Here is a 24,948-nt window from a genome sequence, read left to right as displayed (position 1 = left end):
GTGGTTGGGCCTAGGCACGATCACAATGTAGTAAGGAGTTGAAAGAAACGTAGGTGAGGTATAGAACGAGGCAATAATGAGGGAATCGGCTGAATGTCAATTGGTAGCCGAAATCACCCTGACTTCAAGAGACCAAGAGGACAGGCAGACAAGGCGGGGGGAGATGCAGTGCCCGGAGGTCAAGATTACCTAAGGGGGTCACACGTCAACCAGTGGACATCATGTTCCGGCCAAGTATCAAAATATCCCAATATCCCCAGGGTTTCTTCAAAATAAGAAAGGGGGAAAAAAAAACACGCAACCACTGAAGGTATTACCGCCTCGATGTTTATTCGACCTACTTTCAGCTGAAAAGTGAAACTTGACCAAAATGGCAAGAACTACCAGTGTTATGAGAACTCCCATAAATTTGCAATATTTTCTCATTGTCCATTCGCGCGTCCTCAATCCCTAAGACTCGTATTCTTCCTCAGTCTTTTATTATTCCAACATTATCATTTCTGATGCGCGGGGCACGTACAGTGCTGCCCTTCGTTTTCTGTATTCTTTTCTCGCCTCGACACAGATGGTCTCGCCGTAGGCTCTTGTCTTCGCTCGCTTCACTCCCCGTGCCAAAGTCGGCCATAGCATTAAATCATTGGCTCCCAGTGTTTCTTTAGCCTAAAAGTCCAGGCAGTCACTCGTTCCAATCTGAAGTACAGGACCCACAAAGGGCTACTGCATTTCCATCAACAACCTGCAAGTGCATCACAGACGCGTCCAAGAGTTGTCAGTTCACGCGCCGCATCCATAACTTCACTTCGGCCTGATACCGTGGCAACCTGCGTATCCTGGACCTACCTGATTCGGTATATCATCTTTGATATTCAGCCCCAATCAGCAACGCTTCCCTTGCGTCGAGATTCGAGCAACCCCAACCTGGTACCTCGATCAATCGTACACAATCCTGTGGTAGATCCCAACTTGCACTCGGCGACCCAGTTAATATGTCGCAAACATCCGGAAATGAGGGCGTTTGTGCCATATTCATTCATGCCGGAGCGGGCTTCCACAGCCACGAGAATGAGCACAAGCATTTGAAGGCCTGTGAAGTGTCAGTCTCAGCCTTGGATACATTTGGTGGTTACACAGTCTAACAATTGAATTGAATTAGAGCTGCGCTCAAGGCCATGGCATTCCTAAAGAGTGGCGGAACCGCCATTGACGCCGTCGAAGCAGCCCTGATGGTGCTTGAAGATAACCCGATTACAAACGCAGGGTTTGGGAGCAACTTGAATGCAAAGGGGGTGGTGGAAGGTGATGCCTCGATTGTCGATCACCACGGGATAAGTGGAGCGGTGGGAGCTGTGCCCAGTAAGTTTGTTGTGTCTCTTTTTCAGAATCTCTTTGTCTAACATGTGAGCCTGTTAGATATCAGGAATCCAATCATGCTTGCTCGGAAGATTTATGACAAGTCCAATGTGCAGATGGGCATGTCAAGGGTGCCCCCGAACTTCTTGGTCGGAGAAGGTGCAAAGGACTTTGCATGGGAGCATGGCATGGTAATCATGCCCGAGGAAGCCTTGATCTCACCCGTGGCGCTAGAGCGTTATAATGTATGGGCGACAGAAGTCAATGATTATGAAAGTGAAACCCGCGGCGAAGTGATCGATCCCTGGATTCGCCGGCCCATGACTCCCCTTGACGCTCGCCTTGCACGTCTCGAGCGTGTTTCTCAACCAGGAGCTCGTCCTGCTAGCCATGCAGTTGACGAGGAAATCAAAACCCTGCCCAATCCACCCCTTTTTGCAGATGTGAAGGGGCGTCCGGGAGCATCGCTGGAGCATCAAACGCAGAAAAAGGCCAAGCTCTCAACTTCGCACCTACCCGTGCGGCCTGTCTCACCTTTGTCACCATCTCGTGATGGTAGCCTAGATGCCGCCGATAGTGAACAAGACGAGGAGGATATGATCACAGACACTGTTGGCGCGATTGCCATTGACAAGTATGGAAATATCGCAGCAGGATCTTCTTCTGGTGGCATTGGCATGAAGCACCGAGGGCGAATTGGGCCTGCAGCCCTGATTGGTATTGGCACCCATGTTATTCCGCAAGACCCGACTGATCCAGATGGAACCACATGTGCAGTCGTTACATCTGGGACCGGGGAGCTCATTGCCTCAACACTGGCGGCAAGCACTTGCGCGCAAAGGATGTATTACAGTCAGAAGATGGGCGACAACGGCATTTTCACCCAGGTCATGGAGGAAGAGGCTCTCAAAGCGTGGATGAAAAGGGAGTTTAACGGTGCGTTTTCCTTTTCTTCCCCCCTCAGTGTTGTAATTTCCCAACCACTAACACTTGTTTGCTTTTGTTTGTTAGAACACAGTGCCGTGAGAAACAGCATTCTCTTTGGGGCCCTCGGAGTGGTCATCGTGAAGAAGAACAACTTCGGCATCGAGCTCTACTTTGCTCACAACACCGACTCTTTCGTGAGTCTTTCCTTATTTTCACTACGTAAGGCTAGTTGCTAAACATATCTCTCAGGCCATTGCCTCTATGTCCAGCAATTCGAACAAACCATCTTGTCTAATGTCACGAGGCTCTCGAGGAACCATTGCCCAGGGAGGTTGCCGAATCAAGTTTCAAGATTACTGTAAGTTTTACCAACATGAATATATAAGCTGTGAGTACTGACATGGATAATTTAATCAGAATTGCAATGCACCCTGGATGAGAACTACAACTATGTTGTAGCGAAGCCTCTTTGCTCTGCTGACTTCTTGGTCTGTTGTTACTCATTAATGGACAAGGTGGTTTTCGCCCTCAACCACCTGTATCTGCTTCAGTCCGGCCCCTCCCCTTTGCGTTCTCTGCGATGCTATACCCAATTTCCCGTTGTGTTTCTTGGCCGTTCAACACCGATGTTTCACTCACATGGGTACAGGATGACTAAACCAGCGCTTGCTTCCAAGGTTAAATGGCTGTCTTTCTGTCCCTGGACAGCCTCCTTCTTTGAGACCGGGCACCAACAATGTGATCAGAGTATGTTTCAAGAAGCCCCGGCATTCCTCCCTGTGTGTACCTATTCGTTTCACACTAGTCAAATGAGAAATGTCCCAAACTATTTCCTTGTAAACCAGCTACAGGTAGTGTTGCTCATAGCACCAAGCCAATGTGTGTTCCAGGAGTAATGCCAACCCGAAGTTGATATAGTCAGGTCCCACAATATGGGGGGGTTCCCCCTGATGATATGACCTTCCGCGGAAGCGATATCAAGGACCTGGAGTAGGTGTTGACATGGGCGTCCCCGTCCCAGATGCTCCATTAACACGCTTCTTCTTCTTCTTTTTCCTTGGCAATAGAGCAGGCTTAGCATTACCTTCAATATCCAGATGCGTGCCACAAGTCATGCAGTCATTACCAGGGGGCGGCTCGCAGAAGATACTGAGACAAATGGAGCACACGAAACCAACATCAACCACCCGGCGATGACAGAAGCAAGCAGCCCGGAAATCGACATCCACCCGCGTAGGAAGAACCAAATGACGACGCGAGCGCTGATCCGGCAAAAACGCCATCATCAAATACTGCAGCAGGCCTCGCGGCTCGGCAAGAGCCATATAAACGCCCTTGGTAGCATCAGACGCCTGTTGCAGGAAGACCGCATCACCACTGAGCTTGCACACATCGATGGGGATGTTCAAGCGCTGGCAGGCGAATATGCTGTTCATGACAGGGATATATTGGTGTGCAGCGTCGGTAGACCCGCTCACAGAAATGACCAAAATACGGCTCTGCAGCCGCTCGTCCTCGTTCGAGGCTGAGTATCGGCTCGTGGCTGTACTTCCGCCCCCGCCATTGCCGTTGCCGTCGGCCGCTGCGTCATCGCCATTGGCACCGCCGTGCTCCTCCGCCCAGGCGAGCGTGCGTCGGTTCGTGTGGCTCAGAGCGAGGGTTAGCGCACCCGCCAGCATCGTGGACATATTGCTGCGCAGATCGTCGCCGGTGGTTGAGTCCATTAGTTCTTTGAGGTTGCGGGTGACTTGTTCTTCGACGATGCGGAAGGGACGGTATTTGTTCGTTTCGGGGGGTTGGGCGTCGCTTGCGCCGTTCATTGCGACGTCGCCGTCATGATCGGCGGTGCCGTTTCGGGGTGCATTGTGCGATGGGTAGAGCCATGCTGATTTTTGGCTGTGCGATGCGACCACGGCAACTTCGTTGGCATAGTTGCAGGCTAAGTGGGCGTTGATGAAGACTAGGATGTTGGCGATTGCTTTGGAGAGTGGGAGGGAGTCTTCGAGGATGGCCCAGGCGTGTGGGTTTGTGTCGATGACTATGGTGAGAAGGGATGGGGAGAGGTCTAAATGACGATCTAGTTAGCTAGTTGTTCGCCTGTTGCAGAGGGCAGGGAATACAGACCCGTAGCTCCCAACTCATAATGCTCCGAAGCATCCACAGAATTCATTGTGTTGAGATGGGGGATCAGTCGAGGCTGGTGTTCATTATTGTGAGCCGAGGATATCTCAGACTGATGCCAGGCTGGTTAGACTGGAATCCCGAGGTGCTGCATATACAGCTAGGATTAAATTTCAAGTCCAAGCTCTATCTAGCAGCACTCAGTTGAGGATATTAAAGCGATAAGCCAGTCACGGGGTGATAACAACTACTATAGCTCCCGAGGTCTTCAAGGTTTCAGGGCTGTTTCCTCTACTCCGTATATGTCTTTCCAATATAGATCTCCAACCGACGTCCGCACTTGAGTTTCACATGTTCTACATCCTAGCACTGACTTGACTCTTCGGGATCTTCGACTGACTCACAATCGATTTGGAACCTAGACTGGGATCTGACACTCCAATCGGATTGACCCCCACACCGTGAAGTCTTGGGTGACTGAAATTACCTTGAATTTATGAGCATATTTTGTTGAGAGGTGATCTCCTTTTTCGGTCGGTTTGAAAGACAGGACCTGGTATCTCTTGGCATATCCCTTGAACGCGCCAAGATGAAACTATTGCATGTGATGTGCGGATATCCTCTAGTGGGTTCCAGCACGGAATGCCTTGTACTATGTATCTACAGGAATGGCTCCAGCAACACCGGAGTCCGCAGGATATGTCTTCGTAGCCCTTGGAACATGACCTCCGAGGTTGTAACACAAAAATAACCAAAGGACTACCTAGGTAAGTTCATATGTAAGCTGAGTATATGCTTATCAACAACGTGATGGCGTTCATCGCTGTGGTTGGTGTCTTATCGGACCAATTGATAATGGCGATTCGTGAAGGAAATGCCCAAGTGGGCATGGAGGTGTAAGATCCGGTACAACTATTACAATGATGTACATGTATATCCCAGACGGTCCGGGGAAAAAGTATATGGTGTCATCTAAAGAATTCAAACGGGCCAACGCGGCAAACCGAAATATAAAAAAAGAGATATATATATTATACGTTTTCCTTCTTCCAAGACCTCCTTTTCCCGTTTCCCCATAAAAAGCGGTTGTCTGTTCCCACCTTATCGCACTTCTCTCTCCGCTCCGCCCTCCCCTCATTCAGGAAAAAAAAAAAGCTTCCCCATCATCCACTTAAACTTCATTGAACCACAACTGGAGTCTACATTTCTGTTCTTCTCTCGCGCAACCCTGAAATGGTTCAAGCAACGGGCGAAGAGCGCGCTGTACACCTGGCCCGAGAGGCCGTCGAACTGGTCGACGCGGGCCACCGAGAGGTACGTGACCTATGTCTGGAACGCCCCCCGGAGGAAGCTAGCCCAATACTGATATGGAGCTTATTCAATAGGCCGCTTCCAGGAATCTTAGAGAAGCCCTTTCAATCGCCCCCGAAAACCCTCAAGTGAAAGCCGCCTTCCTGAAGGTTCAGCACGAAGACAAAGATGGCCACCAGCTTCTCGATCTCTGCCGCCGTTACACTACACAGAATGATGAAAATGCAGGCAAAGAAGCCGCTACTTATCTCCGAACCGATGGCCTGAAATCCCCGGAAAACGTGGCGTTGGAATGCCTCAAATTGTTGCTCGCACAGCGCCCGCACTCTCTATCGACGACACAGGATGAGATCATATCTGGGTTGGTGCGACAGAACGTCAGCGTTCGACAGTACTTCTCTACACAGCTTCAGACTTCTGTCACAGCATTCTTCGATGAGATATATGATCGGGGTGATGGAGCAGCGGTGTGCCTCGATACGGTGGTGTTGGACCCCACCGTGTGGCCATCGGAGGAAACACGATCCCACTGCGAGAGTGAACTCTTCCAGCTTTTCATTGCCAAGTTGATGGAATCGGGCCACGATCTCGATGGTCGCTCTCTAAAGGGAATTACTCGACTGCTCGCTGTCCACGCTGTTGAACTTGAACATTTGATCGACGATGAAGGGCTAGAGGTGATCCTCTCATCTTTGGACAACCGGTTGCCGCTCGAAGTTCGGAGCCAGGCGACCCTGGCTACTGCGAAATATCTCGAGGTCGCCAAGGAGACGGGCGAGAAGAAGCTTTTGGCACTGATTATGTCTATTCTTGGCAAAGGGCGTGTCAGCGATCTCATCGTTGCTTTCTCTGCGGTGGCCGCCATCTTCCCCGTGGCTCCCTCTGCAGCTGCCAATCTCTTCTTGTCGGATGAATTCATGGCCTTCCTGCTCCCAATGGCATCGCGAGATACCAAGAGTAAGAAGGTGGAAGTTCCCGTGTTGGAACTTCTTAATGCGGCTTGCATTAACCGTCCGTGCCGCGAGGCTGTTTCAAAGAAATTCGGGGAATGGTTGTCACACATCCTGACCAATGGAAGTGATACTTGCTCGGAGTTGGCTGCAGTGGCCCTGGCAAAGATCCGGGCATCCGAGCCCGAGAAACCCTCGACTGGCAACGGTAAGGTCTTGGAACAAGACAGCGAGTCTGAACTAGTTCATCGATTCATGGGACTGATGTCTGAACAAAAGGTTGAACACAACTCCCACGCAATCGAGGGATTGGCTTACACTTCGGTGAAGCCGTCCGTCAAGGATCAACTTGCCAATGATCCGGTTTTCCTACGAAACTTCATTGCGGCTATGAAACAGAACACCAGCGACTCATCCGTACTCTATGGCGGCTTGATGGTAATTTTAAACCTGACCAAATTCTTACCCAACCTATCTGAAGAGCAAAAGAAGATGGCGCAGCTGAAGGACTACGCGGACCCATCTACCGGAAAGGTGAAGGCAGCACCAGAAATAGATATTCGAGATGAAGATGAAGCTGTCCTGGCACGATGTGCCGCCGTTATCGATGCAGGCATCATGACTTTGCTCGTTGAGTGTGGCCGAATCTCTCTGCCTTCCACAAATGAGCTTACGGCAAAGATTCTACTATCCTTGACAAGGCCTCAAAAGTCCCGTGGAACACTGGCCCAGCAAGGTGCGGTAAAGCTGTTACTTGGCCTTGCAGCCCCGAAGCAGAGTAGCTCTGGCCCTGTGACGAACGAAACGACACGCATCGCATCCCATGCGCTGGCCCGCATCCTCATCTCCGTTGATCCTTCACATGTTTTCCCATCATCTGGATTTCCCCAGGTTACATCCGCCATCCGTCCCCTTCTCTCTCTCCTCTCATCGCCCGACACTGCCTCGTTCTCCGCCGACCAACCCCGTGACCTACTCCCAGTGTTTGAAAGTCTCCTAGCTCTGACGAACCTCGCTTCGTACCCGCATGACGACTCGGCACCCGAACTCACAGTCCGGGAAGGCTGGTCTGCAGTGGAAGATCTGCTTTTGTCTAGCAATGCTCGAGTTCAACGAGCTGCCTGCGAACTCGTCTGTAATCTGATGACTTGCGAGTCCGGTGTTATCAAGTTCGCGGATGGCTCCAAGCAAGCGGCTCAGCGCCTTCACATTCTGCTAGCTCTGACTGATGCCGATGACGCTCCGACGCGACGGGCTGCCGGTGGGGCTCTTGCGATGCTGACGGAGTTCGATGCGGCCATAGCAGCTGTCCTGGATCGGCCACGGGGAGTTGAACTGCTACTGGGATTGTGCCAGGAGGATGACGATGCTTTGGTTCACCGAGGTGTGGTCTGTGTGCGCAATTTTACTTGCATTGCGACAGGTGACATCGGAACCCGCGCCAAAGCCGCCGTTCGCGCCGCAGGAGGAATTGATGTTCTCACTGCCTGTCTCAAGAAGACGAAGAACCAAGCTGTGCTACAGGCTGGAGTGGAGGCCTTGAAGCCGCTGATCTAATGACAGACATGACCGTTCGATGTCTTTCATTTTCCACACAGACTCTCTTTTTACGTTTTCCATTTGCATGTGGTTTGGGGATGGACTGGCCGACCCATTGGAGTTTATTTTTGGGAGTTTTTCTTTTATTTTTCATGTTTTCTTTTTAATGAGTTTCCGAGATGACCTCCTGACCATGAGCACAGCGACGGATTTAGCGATTGCTTTTTTCTTAGGACGCCCAAGGGAGGCGTCCGATCTATGGAATTCGGCGCACAGAGTGCTATGGGTTGCATACTAGCTTTTGGCATAGAATTGTGAATGGCTCGGTCTTAACCCCCAACTTTTGACTTGAGCACCTGACTATCAATATAATTCCCAATTCGTGTCACCAAGCCTGTGGCGCTTCTGTAGTTCTATAATGTAGGGTCACGGGGTCTTCCCCGTATTCCCAGGTTGGATCCTTGGAACTTTGAACCATTCAAGCTTCAAGGAACTTCACCGACATTCTTGAATACATTCCAGTTATTTGATCCCTTTCTCGCTTGAAAAGTCACAGAACAATTTTTTTTTTTTTTTTCATATGGGGGATCTGGGGTCCATCGGACAATGACTAGATGCCGATCCCGTGTGCTGCAGCATGTGGGGGCTAAATGGTGGGATCCTCTCTCTCCCATTCGTATGACGTGGGACCGAAAATCCACATTTGTGAGCTTCCGGAAGCCCCTTCCACACCGCAAATTTGAAAGTGAAAGAAAGAGAAATATAGTCAAATATAGTATTTTAGTACTCCGTACTCCGTACCTGGATATATATGTAATCATATGGACACTTTTCAAGGTTAGCTTGGCGGAGATATATAAGACCGTACCGTGGAGAGGATCCCCGTGGGTCGACAAATCACCTTTAGTCCAGCGCGCACACCTCTAACCGGTTCGTCTTCCTGAGCTTTCAAGGTTAACACATTCTCCTTACACTTCTTACACTTTCCTTCTTCTCTCGACCTATCCTTATCCTTATTCTCTAGGTGTGCAAAGTATCCCTTCCATATCCCCACTCCCAGACAGGTACAGTCAGGTGTTGGAGCTTTGTTTCCTTGTCTTTCTGCCCTTTTACCTTCCCACTTTCTCCCTATTCCATCACATACACATCTCAATGGCGTGGTTCATTTCTTCCATTGCCTGCGTTCGCCCGCTCACCTGATCGCTTCCTCGTGACACTCAGGTTGAACTCGCCACGAATTCCCTCCGATTGGAGACCCCGGATACAGTTGGAAATTGCAAATAAAAGTGTGGATTTTGAAAGGATTGTGGTTGTGCACTGAATTCTAGTGGAATTGTTGCTCTCACCAGTATGAAGTTCGGCCGGAATTTGTCGCAATTCATGGTTCCCGAATGGAGCACCTCCTACATCAAGTACAAGGCCCTGAAGAAGCTTATCAAGTCTGCTGCTGAGCAGATCAAAGCGGGACAAGATCCGGATTTGGCTGGTGAGTCGAGTGCTTCGTTACCTTGGATCTATTATTTTGAACCATTGAGCGCCCTTCTGACCATGTCTTTGTCTTTGTGTTTATAGGTTTCTTCTATAACCTCGACCGAAATGTTGAAGATGTCGATTATTTCTACAACAAGAAATATGCCGAGTTCGCCCGCCGTTTGAAACTGCTCGAGGAGCGCTATGGTTATTCCATGGAGGGTCGCCATCCTCTCGAATCCGAGGATCGACATGACCTGCGCGAGGCCCTTTTAGATCTGCGGTACCACTTGCGCCGCTTACAATGGTATGGTGAAGTCAATCGCCGTGGCTTCGTCAAGATCACCAAGAAGTTGGACAAGAAGGTTGGTGCGCAAGCCCAGAAGCGTTATCTAGAGACAAAGGTCGACCCCGCTCCGTTTGCCTCCAATGAACGCGTTTTCCGGTCTCAGGATCGCATCAATGCTTGGATGGCCATCATTACCGACCAGTCCAAGGTGGATGATAAGGCGTCCGATGATGCGAGCTCCACTCATTCTTCCCTTTCATTGAAGCGTGGCTCAGCTAGGCCTTATCTCAACCTGCCCACCAGCATTCTCACCGCCGTGGATGACGCACTGCGCAAGGATGACACTCATGTCTTGCTCGAATTACTCGAGACCTTGAAGGTTACTGCAGATGAAGCGGGAGAGACGGTTTATCCTAGAGTTCTCAGAACCCTGATTCAGCGGTCTATCCTTCATCGTTCCCGGGCAGTTCTGACTCTTCTCCTGACCCGCGTGGACACCCTGGAAGAGGACGATGATATCAACAGACGTAACTGCCTTCACCGTGTGGTTATCTCCATCGGTCGTGAGCAGCCCACGACTGACTCCGAGCCAGCGGCGTCAATGGTGCTCAACTTCCCTCCGGAGACTTCCCGCTATATTACGCCCGCGGCGCCTCCGACCCTTCAACCGCCGCGTCCTGTGGTCAAGGAGGAGCACATGCCCCAGCAGCTGACTCGCGATGATTCTGCTGTTACTCACTTCCAGTTCCTACTGGACTCGCTGCGCCCTGACCAGCGTGAGTCTTTGATGGCCAAGGACCTTTCTGGTCGCACTCCATTGCACTACGCAGCCCAATATGGTTTCAAGGTCGTGTGTGAAGTGATCATTGAGCATCTCATAGAATGGGGCATGTTCGATGTCAGCGATGGGATCGACGGTCCTCTCTGGCAGGATAATGACGGCTGGGCCCCGCTTCATTTGAGTGTTGTAGGTGGCCACCCCAAAACCACCCGGTGTCTCTTGGATGCCGAAAAGGACAATGATCCCTCGCCGGAACGAAGTATCATAAGAAAACAGGTCCCCAAGTCCAGTGCAGTATTGGCACTAGCGACCAAGGCCAACTTCATTGATATTGTGCAGCTTCTGGTGGATGCCGGCGTGGATATCAATTACCAGGATGAACAGGGTGAGACTGCGTTGCATGTTGCCGCCCGATTTTGCCATGGCGAGTGTGCGAAGATTCTGCTGGATGGCACCGAAGACCAGAAGGCAGACACAGAATTGGCCGAGAACACATATAGCTGGACACCACTCTTCATTGCCTGTGTGGACGGATGCCTGAGTGTGGCTAAAATGCTAATCTCCGCTGGTGCAGACGTGGATCGTTTCGATTCCTCTGGCTGGACGGCTAAGGAGCATGCGGCCCTCCGAGGCCATCTGGACATTGCTCGGTGCTTGGCAGAAGTTAGCCCCGGCCCTCCTCCCACTGAGCTCGATTTTTCATCGTCCACTCCAACCCTCCCTGGTTCCGAGTCCTCCTCGCCTCCGACTCAGTCGTCCCTCACTGATCGCCGGTCTAATGCGCCAGGCCCAACTTCTGGGGGTTCTGGTGTACGGACTACTGAACCCATCAAGACTTTTGGACACAGGTATCTTACCGATGAGAGCATGATCTTGGTCAGTCTGGGAACTATGGACATGCGCAAGCCGCTTGAGACAGTCAGCCTTGACCGCATTCCCATGGAGAATGCACACGCCACCCAGCTAGACACATCTTTGTCGATGGTGATAACAGCAAGCGGGGCACACGGTGAGCCGGAGGTGATTGACTTGCCTGTGCAGGACAATATCTCCACCGAGCCAATTGTCTTCCACACTACCGATCCTAGCAAAGTGCGTCTACTTTTTGACCTTGTCCCCACCTACGCAGGATCGAAGGAGAAGATCGTTGGCCGGGGTGTCGCTCTGCTTTCGAGCATCAAGCCCACTGTGGGGTCGCACCGAATCAACCTTAAGGGTGATTCCACTGTTCCCATCGTTGCCGCGAATACCCTTGAGGTGATCGGATCTGTGACATTCAATTTCCTTGTCATCACCCCCTTCAAGCACCCAAAAATGTCTATCGCTGGCAACCAGACCTACTGGCGCTCGATGAGCTCAACCATGGTCATTGGACACCGTGGGCTGGGTAAGAACATGGCCGGCCGCAATTCATTGCAGTTGGGCGAGAATACTGTGGAGTCCTTCATCGCTGCGGCCAATCTGGGCGCCTCATATGTTGAGTTCGATGTACAGCTCACGAAAGACCATGTGCCTGTCATCTACCACGACTTCCTTGTCAGCGAGACGGGTATCGATGCGCCTGTTCATACCATGACACTTGATCAATTCCTCGAGTTGGGCGTCGGACGTTATCGCCATGCCTTGCCCGGATCTGTGAAAGCCGGCGAGACATCTGGGGATGGTCCCCGCCAGCGCTCAATGTCTGTCGGTGGCTCCGAGTACGACCCCGCCGAATTGACCGAGAAGATCAAACATACACGCGACTTCAAGAAGAAAGGATTCAAGGGTAACACCCGCGGCGAGCACATCCAGGCACCATTCGCCACGTTGGAGGAATTGTTTACGAAGATCCCGAAACCCGTTGGATTTAACATCGAATTGAGTGAGTCACTAGCGCTTCCAAAAGAACAGCTATTCCGTCGATCTAACCAAGGTCGCTAGAATATCCCATGCTCCACGAGAGCGAGGAGGAAGAAATGGACACATACGCCGTAGAACTGAATTCCTTCGTCGACACCATGCTAAAGACGGTCTACGACCTGGGAGGCGGCCGCGACATGCTGTTCTCCAGCTTCAACCCAGATATCTGTCTGTTGTTGTCTTTCAAGCAGCCTTCCATCCCCGTTCTCTTCCTGAGTGACGCGGGCGCCTCTCCGGTCGGTGACATTCGTGCCAGCAGCTTGCAGGAGGCTATTCGGTTCGCCTCCCGGTGGAATCTCCTCGGAATCGTTACCCAGGCTGAACCACTAGTCCTCTGCCCGCGGCTGGTCCGCATTGTTAAGGAGTCGGGTCTCGTGTGTGTCTCTTACGGAACGCTTAACAATGACGGCAACAACGTCGACGTAAGTATTTTCTTTTTCACATCTTTTTCACATCCCCAGAAACCCCAAACAACTATCTAACCATGTTATTCGTATAGTCCCAAGTCGCCGAAGGCATCGACGCCGTGATTGTCGACTCCGTGCTCGGCATCACCAACGGCCTCATTCAGCGCCAGGGCAAGGGCGACCGCACACCGGGCCTATCGCCCAATCCTTCGGCCGTTAGTGACCAGGCAGCTGACTCTGCTAAGGGTGCTGTCACAGTCCCAACTCTCGAGCGGACGAACCAAAATAACCTCTCGCCGGATACGATCCCCCCTGCCCTTCTTTAAGAATCGCATTGTTTTGTATCGTTGCATTCTCTCTTGGGAATTGTGATTTATTGTCATACGATGTCCATAGTTTGCATTCGGCTTTTGCGAGCTTCAACAGCTATCAATACCAGTTGGTCTTTTGACGGTTTCTACTTATTTCTATGGTATTCTGTGGTTTGCGTAGGGTTCTTTCTGATCTTCTTTCTATTAGCGAGAAAGAAATAAGCCTAGTATTCCAAGGCTGCCCCTTACGCCTCTAATGGGCTTGTGGCTTCCTATTTGGAATCCGGCCAATGCACTTTCCCCAACTGGCGAGTTAAGGTCCAAGGTCGTGTCATTCTTTCCTTTGCGCACATCAAACCCATCTAATGGTAAAGCCATGCAACATGACTCATGCCAGACGCTCATTGAAGAGTTTCTTGAAATCTTCCCACTTAGCGCCTCGACCATAAGTAGTAAGAGGGAGGGTGAGCTGGGCATCGAAAATAGCTCTCCGCGCAGGGCTACAAGTGCCTCGAAAGACGACCTCAGATACGGGGGATGCAAACAGAGGGGATAATGGCATTCCCGTATCAGACGACAAGTTTCCATTCTCCCGTTCGATGCTAGCCAACGCATCAACAAAAATATCCCGAAATTCAAAGACTGCCTGTTTATATTCTAGTGGTGCAGCAGGAGGAGCAATGAACTCCGGAGTCATGGCAAACTGCTCCATGGGCACAGTTTGGACATTGCTCCAGTCGAGGGTAGCAGTGATATTGAAGTCTTCATCAACGAGCATATTATTGTAGTGAAAATCCAGGTGACACATTGGAAATGGTCCATATAGATGCTCTTCAGTTACCATGGAAGTTAACGATTTCTCGAGGAACAAGCAGCTGCTTCCCAGTCTGCTTCGCCTTTGTGTTCTTCGTGGATCTCCCTTGTTTGGCCTTTGCGGAATATATAGAAGTATTCCAACGAGGTTGACAGAGGTTCAACCCAGGAGCCTGAGATTTGGAATGGTGAAACTTCAAGCTTGTCGGACTCGTGGGAGTACGATAAACAACCAATCTTGTTGAACCGGAGAGTACTCAGTTCATAGACGTAGTGGGCCAGTTGAGTAGCGATTTTCTTCTTATGTGAATCGGGTATCGTGAGAGCCCATCGGTTCTCTAGAATGGTGCCTGGGAGAGCTTCCATCAAAAGATAGGGAAAGCCGAAGTCATTCTATGTGACACTATGCCCAAAGATGCGGGGTACGGGTATCGTTGTTTTGGGGCGAACAAAATTCATAGAAGCAATTTCACTCGAAAGCAAGGTTGCAACATCTTCGTCTTTGTCGTCTTCGGGCAGCATAATTCTAGCTACCCATTGGATTGTGTCTGAAAGGGTTAGGGTAACCACAAGGTTGTATGTTCCGCAGGTGAACTTTGCAGTGTTCACAGAGCAGGTCAGTTCAGAAGCTAAGGACTCTCCTGCTTGGCGGATCTTGGTGGCTTCTGAGCAGAGATGATCGAAATTTGCTGTCTCGAGGACTGTTTGTATCTTCTTCGCATAGCCGCTCTCAGTGTCCATGTTCTGGAATGAAGTCCAGTGGTCATTGATATAAACCATCTCAAGAAGAAGAAATTTGAGCTCCTGAGGTTGGCAAAAAGGGGATTGAAGCAAGAGGAGCACGTAGAGCAACAAATAAATGGAATGGCCGGGTTCTAGGTCAGCCGCCTGTACATCGTCTATTGTGTACCCTGGTCGCTTTAAGATAAGTGGTGTTTCACGGAACCTTTCTGATTTCAGGAACGACGAATTGTGGAATCTCTAATATTTATCTACCTTTAAAGGGAATATATAACATGCGGCATGATATCTACAGCATTGGTGTGTGTCTGCTAGAGATCGGACTGTGGAGTTTATTTGTGAATTATTTGAACGATCAGACTATCCCCAGTTCAGAGCTTCCAATCACGAATATGCTGGCTGCCAAAAATAAGCGGAAGGTGGCAGTGGGAATCAAGTCTGTCTTTGTTGACTTGGCTGAATTGAATTTACCCAGGATAATGGGTAGAATCTATACGGATATAGTGATCAACTGTTTGACCTGCCTTGACTCCGGCAGTCGGCTTTTCCAGGACGAAAGTGAATTTGAGGACGAGGACGGGATTTTAGTTAGCGTGCGATATATTGAGAAGTTATGCCCGTAATTAGAGATGGAAATATTAACAATCACTAATTGTGGGACGTAGATCTTGTTTGAAATAGAGAAGACTGTAGTCTAAATATGAGCGAACATGATAGCGGCTTGTCGAAAGATAAACCAATGAAAAAGCCGCAACATCGAGAGAGCAATAGGGTATAGTGGCAGCCCAGGTATATAACAAAGAAAGCAAATCAATCAAAGACCATGTTGGTTTGGCCAATACTGCAGTCTTCGAGGTCAGGTGCGAGCTGCAAAGGCTATGATACTGTAAGCACAGGAAGAGAAATGGCCCTTATATGACTTACCATTGATAATGGATCTCCGAAATGACCTTTTTGACGATCCTTCAGAAGAGATATGTACAGACTCAGTCTCCTTTGTTGAGACCGACTCAGTTCGTGTCTTCTTGGGGCGTGTTTTGAACCCTTTTTCGGTATTGCGAACAGGAGGAGGAGGAATAGCAAGATGCATTATGCAGGATATCTCTGAATAATGAAGTGAAGACCTTTTGTGCTATATTATTGTCGGGTTAACCAGACAGATTTATATAGATTTGGAGGGGTGGCATGGTTATGCTTATCTTGAACGAGGAAACAGCCAGCGAGCCAGGTGCTTATCAGCCAATCACAGTGATTCTATAAACATTTGAAGATATCATCTTATCCTACATCTTCGACTCTATAAACGTTGATTCTGGGGTCAAGTTCATACATACGTAAGAGTATAACGAAACCTTGAAAAGGGTAACTATGTAGTGGGTCACTTGTACTCCGTAGTGGATCGGGATATGCTTGAACAAAGTATGGCTTCCCATAAATGAAACACACTATAGCTTGAATCTCTTAGAAAAAACAAAAATATGTTCATTATGGATAAATCAATCTATGGCTTTACTTGGCCTTCAGTTGCTCGTCTAACCACTCCTGTGTGATACTCTCAAAAGTGCGGAATTCAACCGCATCCCCCCATCCCCGAAGCCACCCCACAAACCGATCAACCATTCCTATCACATGGGTCATCCCACTGGTATCGGGGTGCATCAAGATGGGGAAGACAAAGCTTCCATCCCCTCCATCAACATGGGCATTTTCCCACAGCCACAAGAACATGTCCTTCCATCTCTGCTCAACCACCCGTGCATCAACATGCCCGTGGCTGTTATCGAGATGTGGGAAGTACTGCAACGCCATCATATCTTCATTATTCCAGCCAGTGGGAATCTCCACAAGTGGGTGGCCGGCGGGGCGGGCATCTGCTGCAGCAAGCGACGTGGGGCGCAACCAAGTGCTAGCCGGCTGGGAGAAATCCACTCGCTCGATTGGCGGATCGCTGGGTGTAAAATATGGCTGTGAGTCATGGTGGCTTAGAGAGGAGTCGTATAGGAATTCAAACTCTCTCAGAAGCTCAATTGTTGTTTCGCGGAGCTGGTACATGGGCGCGCGATAGCCTCGCACTCTTTTGCCGGTTAGCCGCTGCGACACTTCCATGCACTTCACTAGCACGTCGCGCTCTTGGGTTGGTGTCATTTGGTAGGCACCTTCATGGGAATACCCGTGAAGTCCGATCTCGGCACCGGATTTGATAATCTCCTTGACGGTTGGTTCGAAGGTCTCCATCGTGTGTCCAGGGATGAACCAGGTGACTTTGTCGGCTACTTGGTGTTTTTGTAGCATGCGTAGTAGCCGGTTGGCACCAACTCGACCGGCGAATATGCCTGTGCTGTAATCGGCCAAGTTGTTGTCTGGATGATCGCCTGTTCCCAGGAAGGCAGAGACGGCGTCAAAGTCAAACGACATAGCGATTTTGACCTTTGGGTGCTTCTGATTGAGCCAGAGGCTTTGGCAAAGCTGGGTATTCTGAGCAACGGAGTTTTCATTTATGTTCTTCTCGGTGCTTTTTACACTCGCGATGTCGCCGAGTGAAATGATGCCGCGGGCGGGTTTCGCCGAAATAAGTATCGCTGTTGCCGCAACGATTGATTGAATAGAGGCCTCGCGTGAGGAGCTAAGATCAAGAAAGTTGACGGAGGCATTTGGGTGAAGCCGTGAAACATCCCTTTGGAGCTTAGAAATAATAGGATCGAGCGAAACACCGAAGAGATCCTGATAACCGAGGACCACAACAGAGAAACCGTTCTCTGGTTGGTTCTCATGGGACTTCGCCTTTTTGACCTGAAATTGGTGCTGAAGGAATAACTTTGCGTGCAACAGCATCTTTTTCTGACAGCTTATTGGCGTGTGTCCTTGATCCCATTCACTCAACGGAATCTCCCAAATTGCGTCTTGCCCAGAGGGCTCCTGAGTTCTGGCGTCGATAATGAAAACATCGACTTGATCACCGAGAGCACCAAAAGCGGTGCTTATCTGAGCTTGAGCTTCAGCCAAATTACTCGATACCAGAGGATCCAGGTTGAGCGCAATAGTCTTGTCCTTGGAACCTTGATAGATGTTAGGTTATATCTTTTTCTCCATTGAGAAGCCAACCTTACCTGAGTAACAAGCACAAAAGGCCTCTGCAAATGGTGCAGAGGCCCCTGTAATTATGACAGACTGGTTGCTGAGACAAGATGTCATGTTTGTAGAAGGTTCGTGGAATTTGAGAATCTCACGTCTCATATTCTTGAACATAGGAACTCAAGGGTAAGCTGGATGGGTGTTGCTTTATATTTGTGAGTGGCTTGGAATATACGAACTTGACTGGGGCAGTCATAATAGGTTGGCTTTGCGGAGAAATATCAAAGGCCCGCGAGCATATCCAGATGCGGTAACAGCCAGCGAATGGAAGATCCGCTAATTCCGAGACTCTACTTAGGCATGTCCAGACTACTCAACGCGGGGGTTGCGATCAGGATAGGAGATTTGTTCGACATCAGCTTGTTGTTACCAACATGATTGCACTCAGTAAGGCTGTGGAATCCCCTATGGACTTCTGCTCGTGTCTTATCAATATATCCACTTGCCACATGGCAGGAGCAAGCGAAGACATATGGACTTCCTGTAGGTAGATGTGGTATGCAATAAGGTATAACTAAATAAGACAAAAGATTAAAGTGTGTCTAAGCCAATACTATCGTCGAGCTTAATCGCATCTTGATTTTCTAGTAAGAGCCAGCGACCTGTTCTCACATATCTTGTATCTTGAAGCGGCAAAGTTCCTCTTGTAATAGATCAAGAGAATTGTAGAGATAAACAAAAATCATAAATATGTCAAGATATTTCCGTCGAAAGATGTGAGTCATACACGCTTTGATTGCATTGCAATTCAGATCTACTGCCATGGCACAGTTTGAAATCAAAGAAGATGCTGGTGACATCGAGTCTTCCATCCAAGGCTCGATAAAGGATGGTACCGAGACTGCTGTCACACCTGTACTCGCAAAGAGCTTCAATCTCTTCAGTGCTTGTGCTACTGGAATCACTACCGGAAATGCTTGGGCGGTTCTGGGAGGCGGAATTGTAAGGACTAGATCCTTTGTCTAGATTGTGCACTACTAACGCATCTTAGATTGCCTCTCTCTACAACGGTGGACCACCTGGTATAATATACGAATTGTAGGTCCCCACAGTTTGCGGGGCTTTCTCGGAATTTAGTGCTAACTGCTAGAATAGCGCCACTGCCTCCTTTTTCTATTGCTTCATTGCTGCGTCAATTGCCGAGCTTGCTTCTGCCATTCCAGCATCCGGAGGAGTCTACCACTGGGCTACTATAACCGCTGGTCCCCGTTATGGCAGATTGTGTGGCTGGTTCGCAGGGTGGCTGAATGGTCTTGCGTGGGCATTCGCCGTAGCAGGAAATTGTTCCATGACTGGAAGCATGATTGTCTATTCATACGCACTCTACCATCCAGACTTCACACCGCAGCGTTGGCATGTGTTTGTTTGCTATTTGATCATCTCCTGGCTGTGTTGTTTTACTGTGATGTTCTGCCAACGGGCTCTCCCGCTCATCAGCAGAATTGGCTCTTTCTTCATCGTTGTTGGTTTTGTTATTACAGTCTTGGTCTGTGCTATTATGCCGAGCAAGAATGGTGCAGGATATGCATCAAATGACTTCGTGTGGAAAGACTGGAGCAACGTCACTGGCTACCCGGACGGATTCACATTTCTTGCAGGCATGTTGAACGGGGCATTCGCAATCGGTGCTATTGACTGTGTCACCCATATCGCAGAAGAGATCCCTGAGTATGTAATATAGCTCCTTCCCAGACGGTTCTTTTACTGATACTTCAACCAGTGCGAGACGGAATATTCCAAGAGCACTTGCTTGCCAAGTGACCATCGGCTTTGCGACTGGCTTTTGTTATTTAGTCTCGATGTTCTATGCTGTCACCGACCTGCCGCTTATTGTGAACGCCGATTCTATCTCTCCGTTAGGTGATATATATTTGCAAGCAACTGGCTCCCGAGCAGGTGCAGTGGGTCTTCTTACACTCACAATCGCACCCATTTTCTGTGCAACAATCGGATGCTATATTACCACAGGAAGGACATTCTATGTCCTGGGTCGTGATGATGCTACGCCGTTTTCCAAATACATTGGGGCCATCAGTCCGACATGGCATAGCCCATTGTATGCAACTTTGGCATGCGGTGTGTTTTTGACATGCGTCGGAGCAATCTATGTGGGATCTTATACTGCCTTCGAGGCTTTCATCGGATCGTTTGTGCTGCTGACGACGGCCTCTTACTTCCTCGCTATATTCCCACATTTGATGACTGGGCGCAAGTACATCCGCCCCGGTCCATTTTGGATGGGGAAGGTTGGCCCTGCTGTCAATACTGTCGCATGCATGTACATTGCTGTCTCGTTTGTGATTTACTGCTTCCCATATACCCTGCCGACGTCTCCGGAAGATATGAACTACACCAGTGTGATCACATGTGGATTGACCGTGTTAGTGGCGCTGTGGTGGGTATTGCACGGAAGGGGTAACTTTGCGGGACCACAGGTGGACTTGCACTGAGATAGAATGGAACATTAAACACTGATTTTTGGCACTGGTTATTGGAAATAATATCCTGAAATAACAATGATTCATCGTATCTCCACTCTGTACGCTAAACACACATCTATTGTACGTAGTATCCAAGTCATAAGTGTCTCGCTGGCTCCTTCCCTTTTCCAAATAGCCGAGCAGCCCCACTTATGGAGATAAGATAATAAGATAGGTATCGATAAGGTGTTGATAAGACATCCCGAGGCCATCCCCAAATGTGTTGTGTCATGGAATCAAAACATTTAGACCCCCCCGCATTCGATGGACTGAGAGCCGATATCTCTGCACCATGAGCCCTTCTCCTCGGCTATCCCTTGTAACTATTGGCCCCGACTGACCCCGCACGTATCTCAAGTTAGCTCCACCATTGAGAAGTGCCGTTGAGCTTGACATGAAGGGTCTCGACCTCTTGCCTTGGCGTTACTCCAACTACACACTGAGTGACGCTGTTCTGTTGATAGTCCCCCTCGCGACCACCAAAGGCCCACTGTCATGGCTCATATTGAGAAACAGCCCTATATCAAGGATACCATGGTTGGCCCGGTGAAAGCTCCTAGAAAACAAACTAAGCGTATTCGCCAGACAAAGCAGAAGTCGGTCACATTCACAGGGTAATTAATACATCTGGGATATTCAACCTTACATAGACCCTTGAAGCTGACAAGAACAGATGCTGGACCTGCAGGTCTCGGAAGGTCAAATGTGATGAGCGTCAACGAAATGGATGTGGAGTCTGCCAGAAATCCGGCCTGGAATGCGCCGGCTATGGTGTAAATCTGTGCTGGATGACAGATAAGAAGCGAGATGTTCAAGGCCTACGACGCAGGCAGATCAGACTAGGTGAGTCTCGTCCCTCTTTCAAAGCCCTATTCGCTAATTCCAATTCTTAATTAGAACAATCCACATCTCCTAGCATTTCGGATGATGAGATCAACCGAATTCTATCTTCCCTTGACACAATTTTAACACCATCGCGCACGATCTGTGTAGGACCCTTTGCAATATTCTCCAAGTCAGAAGATGGCGACAATGAAGACCTTGAACCCCACGCTTCATTGGAGAATAGTCATCAGACCCAGGAGTGTGATTCTGAGATCACTCCTAGTCAATTCGATCCAGTCGACCCATCCAATGGAATCTTTGAACTAATTCCGGACGATAATGATATCCCTCATACAGAAATCCTTGAAATGGACTTTTCTTCAAACTGGGAGTCAGTGATAGCTATGATGGATACACCAAATTCTCCAACGTTATCATACCCAAGAGAAAGGTCCCCCACGATATATCCATCACCACATAGCGAGCTTCCAATGCCTCTATTCAAAGACCGCAAAACATCCACGCTCATGTATCACTACAAAAACCATGTCGCCGAGCTCCTACAACCAGTCTTTCACCCGAGGAACCCTTGGCGCACAACATATCTCCCATTCGCTCTCGAGGGATGCCCTGACTTATGTCTTGTCCAAAATTCGTCGCCTTCCTCAGGTGTCTCAATTTCACTATTTCACAGTATATTATCATCGGCTGCATTTCACCTCCGGAACGTCATGGGTGGATCAAGAGAATACCACAACCTCGGTCTGCAGCACCGGGCTAAAGCTTTGCGGGCACTCAAGTTTGCACTCGTAGCGCCCAACAACTCACACCAATATACCGTCTATCTTACAGCGATGCTCTCCTTAGTCACGATTGATGTAGGTTTCTTTCAATCCATTTTATGGAATCATATTGAATCTAATAAATTAGACTATGACGGGAGAAGATTCAGACTTTCCAATTCATCTGAAGGGTTGTCGCCAGCTGCAAAGACCCCACCATGCCTCCGATGCGCTCAATGACTCCAGCCGGCAGGTCAGCAGTATTTGCCATTTTCTAAGTCTCCTGGCTCGAACGACCGCACACGAGCTAGAACCTAGACCCTGGGCAACAGAAGGTCCGTTCTTTGAGGAGCCTTACTTCCACGCTGACGACACCAACATCCAATATATGTATGGGATTACCCCATATCTAGGAAATCTATTACAAAAGACCTGCCAGGTGGCCGAGTATCTAGCCTTCTACCAGGATGGTGAAATGCCAGCAATTCTCCTCGAGGCATGCTCGGCATTATACGATGAAATCTTTTCATGGGACATAGAGTCCGAGTCTTTCCATCTCATTACATTGGAGGAGCCGATGATGCTTGAAATAATACGTTGCCAAGCCCTGGCATTCCATAGTGCGATCGCAATCTTTTATTATCGAGCAATCGAAAACTCCAGTCCGGTGGACCTTCAAGAGCGAGTAAGAGCAATCTGGAAGAATCTCTCGCTGGCTGAAGACCTCAAAGACGCATACTCATGTGGCGACAAACGCGCAGCTCCTATGTCCTGGCCAGCATTTATCGCTGCATGCGAGGCAACCAACCGACAGCCTTGGGTTGCATGGTGGGAACGGGTCCAGGGTTACTCAATGGGCAATTTCAAAAGGCAATGGAAAGTTATACAGGAAATTTGGAGTATCATGAATTCAGACGAGAATGTGGTTAACTGGAGGGATGCCCTCAAACAATCAGGCAAGTTGGTTTTGCCTATTTGAAAGTCTCATATAGCGTGATTCATACATAGTTGAAATCTCAAAGTTCGAAACATGATTCAGGCTCTTTTCACAACTCATCCTTTGAAGTTGGCGTCTTCGCCTTAGGACCTGTCTTCAACTTCGCCATGGATGCCAGAATGTCAACGATCAAATCCGCAGCGGCGATCGAAGTAGTCTCGGCGACGGTGTCGTAAGGAGGGCTGACTTCCACGACATCGGCACCAACAAGGTTGACACCCTCGAGGCCTTTAATGAAGCGCTTCAATTCACGAGTGGTCCAGCCGCCCGATTCGGGAGTTCCGGTCGCAGGGGCAATACTGGGATCAAGGACTAATGGAGGAAATTAGTCTCTGATGTGTCTTGAGCAGGGCAAAGGTCAAACCTTACCGTCAATATCAATAGAAAGATAAGTCGGAGTATCTCCGACAACACCCCGGACCTTATCAATGATTCCCGACATGCCGATATCGTCAATCTCGTGGGCCTCGATAATCGTAAACCCAACATTCTGGTCGATCTCATAATCCTTAGGACTCTGTTGATAATTTGGATCAGTATTAATTCACGACAAGAGGCAAAGCACCACTTACGAAAAGCTTCGTCCTCAGACCTCCATGCACACTTGTGCCCTTGGCAATACAACCCTCCCGACTCGCATGCCAGAAGAAAGTTCCATGTGTGATTGCCGACTGGTTAGACGCGATTCCGGTGTAACCCTCATAAGGATCCCAAGTATCGAGGTGCGAATCCAAGTGAATAACAGAGATCGGTCCATAGACATGTTTCAACGAGCGCAAGATAGGCAAGACAATCGAGTGGTCGCCACCCAGACTCACAATCCGAGGATGTTCCCATGAGCTCCCCTCGGACGTCGGGTGGTAGAGAACCTGTCTATAACCCTGTTCCATTTGCTTAAAAGCGTGCGCGGCATCGAATGGGGTGATAGGGATATCTCCACAATCAATCTTGTAATGTATGAGCGATCCTGACATTGCTTTTCATAGTTGTAATTGCGCTGCACTCACAATTTCAAGACCCTCGTCATATGGGTCCACCTCCCACACGGTGTTATAGCTGCGGCCCTTCTTTTCGCGCGCCGATCCTGCGCGGATGCCTCGAGGGCCGAATCTTGCGCCGGGACGGTATGAGGTTGAGGTGTCGTAGGGGAAGCCGAGAATGGCGATGTCGAGAGGCTTTTCCGAAGGTTAGAATCTCTATGGAGGGATTGGGTAAACATATCCTTCGGTTGTACCATACATTATTGTGAGATGCTGCAAGACATCTTTGCCATTCTAAGTGGGCAAATGTGACGGGCTGAGAAAATGGAAGATCGACGTCAAGATCTATTGTCTGTTAGTATGTTGATGTTAGGTTTGTCTTGCATGACTGACCTTCTATCGGGTGACTATATTCAGGGCCAACATTTAAAGCAATGGCGCCCTGTAGCAGAAGAGACAATGTGGAAGTTGTGAAGCGCATTTTGAGGATTATTCGAAAAGTTGTACATCAAGAGTGGAATTGGGGTGGCCATTGCTCTTTTATAGCCTTAGCTTTACACAGAATCAGCTATGGGCCATCTCATTAGCAAATCAAATACGTCTGCAAGTGCTACAAATGCGATTGATGAGCAATGCTGTCTCGCAGACTCTTTCCACAACTATTCATGCGGGGACTGTTGCTTGACGCTAAGATAGCCAAGATAGTGACCCGCCGTTATCGGGGGGTGTCCTTCGCTCTATACCCATTTTCACTACGCATTAATTTATTATGGAGTTGATCTTTTTTGTTATATTATGTATTAATGAGGAGTAATATTTACTTTCCTATTAGATCTTAAG

The 24,948-nt window shown here is 49.2% G+C and overlaps 10 protein-coding genes across 10 annotated transcripts; 5 read left to right on the top strand and 5 right to left on the bottom strand.

The window, feature by feature from the left end:
• Positions 1–986: 986 nt before the first annotated feature.
• Positions 987–2,676, top strand: N7455_004826 (threonine aspartase 1; the record flags this gene model as incomplete). Its single annotated transcript, XM_040956252.2, has 5 exons — positions 987–1,093; positions 1,154–1,353; positions 1,411–2,286; positions 2,362–2,471; positions 2,527–2,676. 5 exons carry the CDS (start codon positions 987–989, stop codon positions 2,674–2,676), a joined length of 1,443 nt encoding a protein of 480 aa, XP_040813271.2.
• Positions 2,677–3,254: 578 nt separating this feature from the next.
• Positions 3,255–4,447, bottom strand: N7455_004825 (TFIIH/NER complex subunit TFB4; the record flags this gene model as incomplete). The annotated part of the gene is made up of 2 exons (XM_040956272.2): positions 3,255–4,342; positions 4,402–4,447. 2 exons carry the CDS (start codon positions 4,445–4,447, stop codon positions 3,255–3,257), a joined length of 1,134 nt encoding a protein of 377 aa, XP_040813358.2.
• A 1,184-nt stretch (positions 4,448–5,631) lies between these two features.
• Positions 5,632–8,216, top strand: N7455_004824 (UNC45-central domain-containing protein; the record flags this gene model as incomplete). Its single annotated transcript, XM_040956225.2, has 2 exons — positions 5,632–5,712; positions 5,784–8,216. 2 exons carry the CDS (start codon positions 5,632–5,634, stop codon positions 8,214–8,216), a joined length of 2,514 nt encoding a protein of 837 aa, XP_040813225.1.
• A 1,332-nt stretch (positions 8,217–9,548) lies between these two features.
• N7455_004823 (glycerophosphocholine phosphodiesterase) lies at positions 9,549–13,373 on the top strand (the record flags this gene model as incomplete). Its single annotated transcript, XM_040956328.2, has 4 exons — positions 9,549–9,684; positions 9,771–12,602; positions 12,662–13,062; positions 13,140–13,373. The coding sequence occupies 4 exons, from the start codon at positions 9,549–9,551 to the stop codon at positions 13,371–13,373; spliced, it is 3,603 nt and encodes a 1,200-aa protein (XP_040813229.2).
• A 373-nt stretch (positions 13,374–13,746) lies between these two features.
• On the bottom strand, positions 13,747–14,136 carry N7455_004822 (uncharacterized protein; the record flags this gene model as incomplete). Its single annotated transcript, XM_065604896.1, has 1 exon — positions 13,747–14,136. One exon carries the CDS (start codon positions 14,134–14,136, stop codon positions 13,747–13,749), a length of 390 nt encoding a protein of 129 aa, XP_065461796.1.
• Positions 14,137–14,564: 428 nt separating this feature from the next.
• On the bottom strand, positions 14,565–14,912 carry N7455_004821 (uncharacterized protein; the record flags this gene model as incomplete). Its single annotated transcript, XM_065604895.1, has 1 exon — positions 14,565–14,912. One exon carries the CDS (start codon positions 14,910–14,912, stop codon positions 14,565–14,567), a length of 348 nt encoding a protein of 115 aa, XP_065461795.1.
• A 1,509-nt stretch (positions 14,913–16,421) lies between these two features.
• Positions 16,422–18,104, bottom strand: N7455_004820 (uncharacterized protein; the record flags this gene model as incomplete). The annotated part of the gene is made up of 2 exons (XM_040956226.2): positions 16,422–17,968; positions 18,020–18,104. The coding sequence occupies 2 exons, from the start codon at positions 18,102–18,104 to the stop codon at positions 16,422–16,424; spliced, it is 1,632 nt and encodes a 543-aa protein (XP_040813316.2).
• Positions 18,105–18,806: 702 nt separating this feature from the next.
• Positions 18,807–20,494, top strand: N7455_004819 (uncharacterized protein; the record flags this gene model as incomplete). The annotated part of the gene is made up of 4 exons (XM_040956171.2): positions 18,807–18,986; positions 19,036–19,082; positions 19,140–19,712; positions 19,765–20,494. The coding sequence occupies 4 exons, from the start codon at positions 18,807–18,809 to the stop codon at positions 20,492–20,494; spliced, it is 1,530 nt and encodes a 509-aa protein (XP_040813232.2).
• Positions 20,495–21,019: 525 nt separating this feature from the next.
• On the top strand, positions 21,020–23,110 carry N7455_004818 (Zn(II)2Cys6 transcription factor; the record flags this gene model as incomplete). The annotated part of the gene is made up of 4 exons (XM_040956273.2): positions 21,020–21,138; positions 21,198–21,367; positions 21,422–22,227; positions 22,280–23,110. The coding sequence occupies 4 exons, from the start codon at positions 21,020–21,022 to the stop codon at positions 23,108–23,110; spliced, it is 1,926 nt and encodes a 641-aa protein (XP_040813313.2).
• Positions 23,111–23,177: 67 nt separating this feature from the next.
• Positions 23,178–24,589, bottom strand: N7455_004817 (agmatinase; the record flags this gene model as incomplete). Its single annotated transcript, XM_040956330.2, has 6 exons — positions 23,178–23,440; positions 23,498–23,645; positions 23,701–24,075; positions 24,136–24,303; positions 24,368–24,453; positions 24,502–24,589. The coding sequence occupies 6 exons, from the start codon at positions 24,587–24,589 to the stop codon at positions 23,178–23,180; spliced, it is 1,128 nt and encodes a 375-aa protein (XP_040813275.1).
• Between the last annotated feature and the right edge of the window lie 359 nt (positions 24,590–24,948).

The sequence above is a fragment of the Penicillium solitum genome (assembly GCF_028829755.1).
Source record: "Penicillium solitum strain IBT 25940 chromosome Unknown utg000003l_segment0_segment0, whole genome shotgun sequence".
Taxonomy (NCBI): domain Eukaryota; kingdom Fungi; phylum Ascomycota; class Eurotiomycetes; order Eurotiales; family Aspergillaceae; genus Penicillium; species Penicillium solitum.
Note: the sequence above shows the minus strand (reverse complement) of the source record. Positions and strands in the feature narration are given on the sequence as shown.